The 10,481-nt window shown below is 40.9% G+C and overlaps 1 protein-coding gene across 1 annotated transcript; it reads right to left on the bottom strand.

Annotated features, from left to right (window-relative positions):
* Positions 1-4,372: 4,372 nt before the first annotated feature.
* kcng3 (potassium voltage-gated channel, subfamily G, member 3) lies at positions 4,373-10,428 on the bottom strand. The gene is made up of 2 exons (XM_031750734.2): positions 9,649-10,428; positions 4,373-8,165 (listed from the first exon to the last, which is right to left on the bottom strand). The coding sequence occupies exons 1-2, from the start codon at positions 10,263-10,265 to the stop codon at positions 7,520-7,522; spliced, it is 1,263 nt and encodes a 420-aa protein (XP_031606594.1). The 5' UTR covers positions 10,266-10,428; the 3' UTR covers positions 4,373-7,519.
* Between the last annotated feature and the right edge of the window lie 53 nt (positions 10,429-10,481).

Below are 10,481 nucleotides of genomic sequence, written 5' to 3'. Positions count from 1 at the left end.
CAGTCTGACCACCTGTTGAAGGTAAGGTGCTAACGTGGCTAACGCTAGCATCACCGCACGTAGCCCCATTATTTTAAGGTCATCTTAGCTAATGAAAGTTTTACGTCGCAGCTGTACGAGCTCGCTACGTGTTTTGTAAGCTGCTGTGCTCTTCACAAATAAAGCTGGAAGCAGCTCAGACTGTTAGAACCAGCACTGAGGCCTGTTACATTTATACAGTGTTAGAGCAATGGCTGCAACCTACAGCCTTTAAACTAGCGATTACAATGCTGACAGTAAACTCGTCAGTCCAGATGTTACCACATTACTTTGTGATACTTGGAGTTAAAACAACTGAGACAGGCTGATTAAAATAACAGCTGTCAGTTCTCTCATTCCTTATATCAAGACTGGAGATCACACTACTGATTTCAGTTCATTTAATATGTGAGTGCACAGATTCATTCTCAACTGGACATAAATGATGATCAAAGGTTGTATATATGATGAATTCATCCAATCCCAGCCTCTAACACAGTGCGCTGAATCTTAGCTTTGAATGTCCAGTATATTCTAATCAGTGCAATGTAAGCATTCACTGAACCTACAGTATCTACACCTGTGTGGCAAATGTGTGGTAAAGATACAGATAATGAAATTTTATTATTAATACAATATACATCATGAAAAATGAAAGCTGAAATTGATTCAGTTTAGTACTTTTCTCTGTATGCTCTGTGATTATAAAGGCCTTAAATTCTGTGATATATACTGTAAATGATTTTCACAGAGGTCTTAAAGTAGTTAAATCACTGCTGATAGTCTGGTTGTTTGTATTTTCACGTTTTTGTGTCTATAGGGCTATTTGATGACGATATGAACTCCTCTGGGAGATGAGGACACACCCACATCTGTTCCATACTGCAGCCATTGATGGTGTTACAGCTCTGAGGCAGCTTTGGGCCATCAGACGCACACACTGGAAAACCAGCACCTGGACTTCATGCAGGAGAGACGGCCTCAGTGATGATGGACTCTGCATCCTCTACTTTACCTCTAATCTCTTTCTTCTTTAACACACCATTAAAATCACTCCAAAAGAGTGTAAACTTACTGAGGAAGTCTCTAACTTGTACACATTTGTACTTTTACTTGTTTTATGAGTTATTTTTAAGAAGAGTAAAGTTATTCACATAAAGTTGTTATTCTTCTGTATTTATTCTTTTGTATCATGTACCACAGTCATACTGAACTTTACAGACCTGGTGAATTGGAGAAAACAAAGCTCTCTCTCGCTCTCTCTCTCTCTCTCTCTCTCGCTCTCTCTCTCTCTCACACACACACACACACACACACACACACACACACACACACACACACACACACACACACACACACACACACACACACATCATCATTCAGCTTCAGCAGTATTTCTATTCATCTTATGAATTCCAGTCTAATGTCATTTCACTGAGTTCAGTTTTGGTCTTAAACTCCAGAGAATACCACCTGGTTCAACAATCTTTTTATCTGATTATTGGCAAAATGTTTTCTTCTGAGAGATGCTCCTAGAGCTGAAATTGAGCCCAGAGAAACAACAAAGTTTAGTTCCTCTGGATTTTCCATGGGAAATTGTTTTATCACTCATCCAGGTGACTTCTCCAGTGTCACGGATGAGTGATGAATGTATCTCCCACTGGAAACCATTGTGTCCAGTTAAAGTCATTCGTTTTCTTTTAAGGAGAGTTGTTAGATGCTGTGCTCATGAGGACAATAGGTTTTAACTTGCAGCACAATACAAAGCTGCCATACTGGATCAACGATCAAAACACTTAATTGAGCAGAATTAAGGCAAAATGTAATATCCTCATATGATGACACATCACACATGACCCAGCATTGTTCTAAGAATGCAAACTTTCTTATTGGAAGTTTCCACAGCTGCCAGAAAGGGACAGATTTCTGGCTGGTCTTAATGAGTGGTCGTTGCTCTCTCGTTTTCTCTGGAATCGCGGCACAGAGGATGTAACACCCATGATAAGCGCTGAGGTGTGTGTCCCTGTCAGAAATCAGCCATCCTCAGCTTCCAGGTTAGGAAAAGTGGAACCAGAAGGTATTCAAATGCATCTCTCCACAGCTGCTGATTAATTCTACAAAAAACAAAGTTTGTTAAAAACATTTGCAGGTGAATCACCACTGATTTATCAGTGACATCCATTTACTCAAAAATTACTGACAAGTGGACAACTAGAATATATAGTTTATAATTTCAAAAATGTCCTGTACAAAATGAACTATATATGACAAATGTGGTGCTTGTGGAATTTTTAACAAGGACCCTACAAAACTTTACTCATGCTGCCAAACTTTTGACAGCTAGGTGTGCAGTTCCTGCTTTAAATGCATTCACTTTTGAGATTAAAAAACCTAAGTGATAAGAGGCCAGAAATGTTTGAACTTGCTTATGAACCTAAATCACTGAGGCCGTCTCTCCTGCATGAAGTCCAGGTGCTGGTTTTCCAGTGTGTGCGTCTGATGGCCCAAAGCTGCCTCAGAGCTGTAACACCATCAATGGCTGCAGTATGGAACAGATGTGGGTGTGTCCTCATCTCCCAGAGGAGTTCATATCGTCATCAAATAGCCCTATAGACACAAAAACGTGAAAATACAAACAACCAGACTATCAGCAGTGATTTAACTACTTTAAGACCTCTGTGAAAATCATTTACAGTATATATCACAGAATTTAAGGCCTTTATAATCACAGAGCATACAGAGAAAAGTACTAAACTGAATCAATTTCAGCTTTCATTTTTCATGATGTATATTGTATTAATAATAAAATTTCATTATCTGTATCTTTACCACACATTTGCCACACAGGTGTAGATACTGTAGGTTCAGTGAATGCTTACATTGCACTGATTAGAATATACTGGACATTCAAAGCTAAGATTCAGCGCACTGTGTTAGAGGCTGGGATTTGATGAATTCATCATATATACAACCTTTGATCATCATTTATGTCCAGTTGAGAATGAATCTGTGCACTCACATATTAAATGAACTGAAATCAGTAGTGTGATCTCCAGTCTTGATATAAGGAATGAGAGAACTGACAGCTGTTATTTTAATCAGCCTGTCTCAGTTGTTTTAACTCCAAGTATCACAAAGTAATGTGGTAACATCTGGACTGACGAGTTTACTGTCAGCATTGTAATCGCTAGTTTAAAGGCTGTAGGTTGCAGCCATTGCTCTAACACTGTATAAATGTAACAGGCCTCAGTGCTGGTTCTAACAGTCTGAGCTGCTTCCAGCTTTATTTGTGAAGAGCACAGCAGCTTACAAAACACGTAGCGAGCTCGTACAGCTGCGACGTAAAACTTTCATTAGCTAAGATGACCTTAAAATAATGGGGCTACGTGCGGTGATGCTAGCGTTAGCCACGTTAGCACCTTACCTTCAACAGGTGGTCAGACTGCGTAAACAAGTACTCAGTCAGAGGTTGGGCTCTCCGTTTCGCTGCAGGGTCCCTTCATTCTTCACATATCCGTGTCGAGCCGAGTGTAAATCCCGAGGCTGAACGGCCTTTGTACAAGCACACACGCTTCTTAGCAGGGAGAAGCTATGAGCCAAAAAAATCCAGGCTGGCAGACAGCCTGTGTCTGACCAACCAATCAGAGAGCTCCTTACATCCCACGGTGTGGCTAATTTGAATAGCCTCCAGCAAGTTGCTAATCGAAGAGCTAATCCAGCAGCTAATCCAGGAGCTAATCCAGCAGCTAATCCCGGAGCGAACAGGAAAGGGAAATGGATTTTGAACTGCAGTTTATTAAATTGCAGGTGGAAAAGGGATTTTGAACTGCAGTTTATTAAATTGCAAGTGGAAAAAGGATTTTGAACTGCAGTTTATTAAATTGCAGGTGGAAAAAGGATTTTGAACTGCAGTTTATTAAAGTGCAAGTGGAAAAAGGATTTTGAACTGCAGTTTATTAAATTGCAGGTGGAAAAGGATTTTGAACTGCAGTTTATTAAATTGCAAGTGGAAAAAGGATTTAGAACTGCAGTTTATTAAATTGCAGGTGGAAAAAGGATTTTGAACTGCAGTTTATTAAATTGCAAGTGGAAAAAGGATTTTGAACTGCAGTTTATTAAATTGCAACTGAAAAAAGGATTTTAAAATGCAGTTTATTAAAGTGCAATTGGAAAAAGGATTTTGAAATGCAATTGGAAAAAGGATTTTGAAATGCAGTTTATTAAATTGGAATTCAAAAATGAATTTACAATTGCAGAATTTATTCTACAATTCATTATTAAAGCACAGAAATTTTTATTTCGATGCGCGTGGCTCTTGTGGTCCTCCATAGTAATACGCTATTAGACATTCAGAGGCATTTTGCAAAGAGTAATTTTATTATAAAAGCTCGTACATTGATCACATTAATTACAACTCCAGAGTGTACTGATGAAAATGTTTTGATTGATGGTTTCAATCAGGCCTGGCCAAACTTCACTGGTAAAAAGCTATGCTACATGAATAATGCATTGTAAGGTAGGTAATAAAATATTGATTGTGTTTAATTCAATTGTGCGACTACTTAAAAAGCACATCAATAGCAGCTACGAGGATACGGAGGTGTCTACAGTATACATTAAATACATACAGGGCTGCACAGATTATGAGGATTTAACATATGTAGACTACTATCAGTACAAAGACACAGTGAACAGACTCATTGTTTAAATTTCCTTTGCAAGAAGAAGAGCAGGATTTTGATGTGTGTGTGTAAAAAGAGGATTGTTGATGGCAACAGGAGGAAGAGGAGAGGAGATGCAGAGAAAGACTGTTGTGTGGGAGAGGTGTTGACTTGTTTGTTTGGATCATGTGTCTCTTCAACAAATCGTATCATCTTGGCAAACCGTGCAAACATGTCTGAATCATGAGTGTCAGAACCATGACATTGACAGCCTCTATTGTTCTTTTTATTTTTTTCCCTCTACACTTGATTTTTTTTCCCCTGTACGTTTGTTTTTGGTAATTTTAAATAATCGCTCTGATGCTGTGATATTCCAGATAATCGTAGGACAAAAAAGCTGCGTGCCAGCCAGGAGGTGTGCGTGGATGTAGCCTATTTGTGTGCACACAAATCAACCACAATTATGATTGACATGCTGGAGGATGATGTTGCCTTGGAGACGCAGAAATACAAAATGCCTTACATTCACTGGGAAACAGAGAAGCGATGCACGCTGCATCTATTCATTCTTTGTGCTCGGGCTTGAACCACATTCCAACATTTTTGCCCATAATCTTTTATGCTCACTTTCACACTCCATCTGCCCTGTCATATCTATCTCAGTGTTATTGTCTGCCACCTTGCAGTCCTCGGTGACCTGTCTCCATATTTCATTATCATCGGCTTAACCCCCTCCCCACAGTCCCCCAAACTAAGCCCTCTGTGTAACTCCTCCATCCCCACTTTGCAGTCCCATGTTCACTCCTTCTCTTTATTTCACAGGTTTAACAGGATGCATCTAGGTCACACATCAATCTTGTGTAACTTGTACCATCTGTGTGCAAAGCTTAGACAAAGTGAAAGGCTGATGGCCAGACAAACAAACACAAACATACACACACGTTGCACTTGACGCAGCCGTCTCTGCCAGCGTTGTAACCAGGGGAATATGAGTAAACAGCAGCCGCTGTCAGATCTGGATTGACTGCACCTGTCTGCGTTTAATAAATAAATAAATATCTGTGTATTCCTATTGTTACGTTTAAATTGTGCAGTTAAGAAGAGAGTCGCACAGCATGTTGGTTCAAGACAATGAAAACAAAAGCTTCTATTCTACACATACAAAAGGCTCTGCGATCAGACTTTAATAACCTACAAACTTGGCTGTCAGATAACAAATTACTGCTCAATAAAAACCTGCTTTATGCTCTTTGGCCTGAGACAGAACATCAACTTAAATCTAATTTGCTGCCTTTAACCCATAATGATGCCGGAGCTCTTCAGAAAATAGGAAAAAAAAATGAAATATTTATGTGTGTGGGTTGACTCTGAAGTTACCTTCCAACCACACATCGATCATTTCGTGAAGGTAAGCTTTGGTGCTGGTGCTCTGCATTGTTCCACATGAGAGACTTTTTTTTTACAACCTATTCTACCAATGTTTATTGAAGTGCTTTAACCCTGATCTTCTTCATCTCAATGGTACATACTATGACTTACAATTGGCTGCTCTTTCTTTTTCTTTTTTTTTTTTTTTAACATAATGTGACTTAGTAAATACATGCTATAATTTTCATTTGTAGCATTTTTAATTTGATTAAAAAAAAAAATCAAATTCTTTGTGATTATAGTCCGTGTCCAAAACACTTTTTTAATCTAAACCTGTTTTAAAATAGATTTTATTCTTTTACTTATGTTCTGTCATATATAATGTTGCACTGGTGATATCTCATATTAAACAAGGCAAAAGTTTAAAAAATAATGATATGTATGTATATATGTACAAGTAGCCTTGTCTGAAATCTGAGCCTTCAGTCTGCTCTGATGCTCACACTTAGACCTGTGTGATATCAAAAACAGCAGATATACTTAACATGATCATCTCAACCACACAGGTTTGTCTATGAGTGCAAAATCCCCAGCCATCAGCCTTTTAGAGCTTCTGTCTGCAAGGGACAGCGAATCAGAAGAAAGTTGGATTAAAGGGAGGGTGCCTTTAAAGGGAGAAAGCTATAACAGCTTATTTCAGACAGTGGGTGAACTGAGGGGTTGCACAAGGCCCTATTGAACAATAATTCATGCAAAGCTACTCTAATAGTGTTAAGGAAGTAAAACAACAGCATTTATGTTTCATTTTGTGTTTGACTAAAATAAGCTTAGTACCTTTAAATATCAACTCTGTGTAATTTTTTCACTGACTTGAAAATATCTTGTTTTGTCATCTCAGAATAGAATAAATTATTGAAAACATAAGCAAACATATTAATTTATTGTTTTACTATTAAGCTAATATATTTGTATAGTCCAGCTTTGTATGTCTGGTTTATGTTATTTTCTACTTTTTTTTTTTGTAGGTATACTCCAACATATCTGCCTGCTGTCTGTATCAGCCTTGTTGACTGATGTTGTTATACTGGTAAACAAGATGCCATTTACCAATGTCATTCACTGACATTTATATATTTTGCACTAACTAAATTTTCACAGACAGTTGTTTTTATAATGATAATTTGTTTTCCTGATGCAAAGGGGAAATAAAAAAAAATCAAAACAAAATAAAGTGAAACACATGACGATACTGCAGAATTTCACAATTGTTAAATGTTATGTTTTCTTGTTCTATGTTTTCTGCTTGATATATGAATGTTTAAAGGGTTTTTCTAGGAAATTTATTGTACCTGGATCTAGACAGGACAAATAAACTCTGGAAGGAAAAAGGGGCACATCAAACATTTGATGGTCTTCTTGTGATTACAGTTTCTTTTTGTTGTAGGCAGGATGGCAGGCAGGATAGGACATGTTCACCGCAGCATTTCTGCCGACAGGTTGCGTGCATATCTGGCAGAGCGCAGTTTGAGTTCATGGTAGCACTGAACAAAACTGTGGTAGATGAATGTGATGGGCAGTGCCAGGAGCACAATGCCGCTCACTACACACATTCCCCCAAGCACCCGTCCTCCGATTGTCACCGGGTACACATCCCCGTAACCCACTGTTGTCATTGAAATAATAACCCACCAGGCAGCAGCAGGGATGCTGGCATAATCACTGTTCTGGGTCTCCAGATCCAAGCCGTGTTCCAGTAGCTGGGCCAGGGCACTGTATATAGCCATGGCAACGCAGACAAACACCATCAACATGACCATCTCTCGGTAGCAGCGCCTGAGAGTCAGCCCCAGAGTCTGCAGTCCCAGGAAGTGTCTGGCCAGCTTCATGAGCCAGAACACTCTCATCATCCTCAGGACCCGCAGTATGACTCCAGCAACCCCGAGCCCAGCACCTGGCATCCCTGCCCGGGCCATCGCCATAGTGACATAGTAGGGGGTGATGGCAATCACGTCGATGATGTTGAGTGGCCTGCGGAGGAAGTCCCACTTGTCTTTGGCCACCAGAAAGCGCACTATGCACTCTGCCGTGAACCAGCCAATACACACTGCCTCCACTATCCTACAGAGAAGATAGAAGAAAAATTAGTTGCACACACTGTAAACAGGAAATGACAGAGGAGGTACAGTGAGATATGGATGGCATGAAATATGAAATACTGCCTGGCAGTCAGTAAATGTGAGGAAGAAGGAAGCAAAGCAAGGGGAGTTAAATGATGGGAAATAAGGAACAAAGCTGTCGCAGTTCAGGCCTGGCACAAGTAAACAAAGACAGCAGGACAGATACACGGGCTAGTAAATTGCCGGGAAACTGCACAGAGGGAGGGTTTAAACCCTTCAAAGAAAGACTGTGTCAAAGACGGTCACGCAATTACCCCATTGACAAGCAGAGCAAGGCCAGTCAAAATGAATTAGAGAATGATGATTCTTGCATTAGATATAAATGCAGCGAAGCCCAGAAATTACTAAAATACCTGCAAAGCAACTATCAGAATAGTTACACCAACCCAAATTATGTAGCAACTGAGAGAACTGCATCATCTAATGACATGAAACTACATTGGAATCCTTTTGACCTCAGAGTATACAAGCCACTTGTAGTTGATTACTTAACCACTGTAGCTGATCCAAAACTCAAAACTATGTCCAGCCTGAGGGAGCATAACCTAACCTTATATAGAGAATGGCCAGCTCAGGCTTCCAGGAAAGTACAGGGCAAAATCACACAGACATAGAGATACACGTTTTCACCTTGCGCCTACATGCTTAAGTTAAAAAAACAAAACAAAACTCTGACTTATGATGATTCCTGTAAGTGGCCTAATTTCTTTGTTTGCCTGCACTATTATATAATCCCCTCAGTACACATTCTACTTTTATCTCATTGCCCACTCAAATATTATGAATCTATGATTACCTGATGTTTGCCCTTCATGTGCGCAATGCAGTGTAAACTAAGCAGGGCAGTAAACATATTCAGACTAACTGTGAAGAGGGTGGGAGAAATAAGAGGGGAAAGCTATGGATTGGTTATTGATTTGCTTCCTTGGGGGCCTGTCCGGCACAGGTGTAATGTGTCCGGCTAAGGTGTAATGTGCTGCCTGAAACTTGTCAGCGGGCATACTGACTTCAGGGGCATCAATTCACGAAAGCACAAGAACAAATCCCCAGCAGCCAATGTAATACATGGATGTTTTAAATATCTTGCTTTTACGTTATTATAGCAAACATCCTAGAAAACACTCAAAAAGCTGAGGTAGAAAACATCTCAATGCATCCACCTCCTGATTAATATTAGTGCGCAATGACTTTGGCCGTTGCCTTGAACGCATGCATGATCAAATGTTAAGAGGTATATTTATTTATTTATGCTACTTATGATGACAGAATCAAATATTTGACACGATTCCATCTGTTCAGTTCACTTTTACGCAAGACAGTCTCAGTTGTAGGATATCCGCACACATTGCGCCTAAACATTTGGCAGCATTTTCATGAGGGGGCTTCTATTCCTTCAAGTTAACTGACCCTTGACTATCGCCTACCTGTGCTCCTCCACAGTAGTTCTCTTGGCTGTATCCCAATCCGGCAGGGTGCTAGCGCACAGCATAATCATAGAAACGATAACAAAGATCACGGACACTGAAGCCAAAAGCTGCGCTACAAGGGAAGAGTTGGGCTCCTCAAAAGCCTTGCGCATTTTCTCGAGCCACCTAGCGCGACATGTGAGCTCAGCCTCTTGCACTGACTCCCCTGGGCTCTGGGGCTCATCCTCGATGTCCCCCTCAGAGAGTGTGTCCAGTCCGATGTCGGACATCCTATCGTCCAGGCGTTTCTGGCAGCAGGAGTCCAAGTGCGCGCTCTCCAGTCCCCAGTAGAGCATCTCTGTGTAGAAGGACAGCTCACACACTCCGGGAACAAATCGGAGTTTGCCGGAGCGCACGTACAACATAATAAACACGAAAGCCTGAGCGTGGCGGTCGAAGAAAAACTCATTCCGGTCCCGATCGTAGTCATCGCAGAGTTCGAGGACCTCTTTCTCGGTTGCGCAGGCAATCAGGCGGCTGACGCGTCGAAGAGGGAAATCCCTGATCACCTCACGGGTGAAGGCGTACCGGGTTCCCCCGACGTTAAGCACGCAGATGCTCTTCCCGAACTTCATTTTGACAACTTAAATCCTCAAAGCCTAAGAGAACTCCTCTTCACAGTCCATTTTTCCTTCCATCGCAGGAGTTTGGGCACTTGGGGAACTCGTCTCCCCTGCCCCGGGGCGTGGTTCGCTTTGAGTGAAGGTGGCCCTGCGTTGAGGTCCGTGCTTGCTAAGTGGAAACTCTTCCCTCTGTCCCTGACTCTATTCTCCGTCTCCCTCTGTAGCCTG

Source organism: Oreochromis aureus, linkage group 8 (assembly GCF_013358895.1).
Source record: "Oreochromis aureus strain Israel breed Guangdong linkage group 8, ZZ_aureus, whole genome shotgun sequence".
In the NCBI taxonomy this organism is placed as follows: domain Eukaryota; kingdom Metazoa; phylum Chordata; class Actinopteri; order Cichliformes; family Cichlidae; genus Oreochromis; species Oreochromis aureus.
Note: the sequence above shows the minus strand (reverse complement) of the source record. Positions and strands in the feature narration are given on the sequence as shown.

What these genes read in the sequence shown, in the direction of transcription:
- kcng3 (XM_031750734.2), bottom strand. Translation starts at nt 10,265, where the DNA reads ATGAAGTTCGGGAAGAGCATCTGCGTGCTTAACGTCGGGGGAACCCGG. An exon ending in ACTACTGTGGAGGAGCACAG is followed by an intron (nt 8,166 to 9,648) that starts GTAGGCGATAGT and finishes TCTTCTCTGTAG; the next exon opens with GATAGTGGAGGCAGTGTGTA.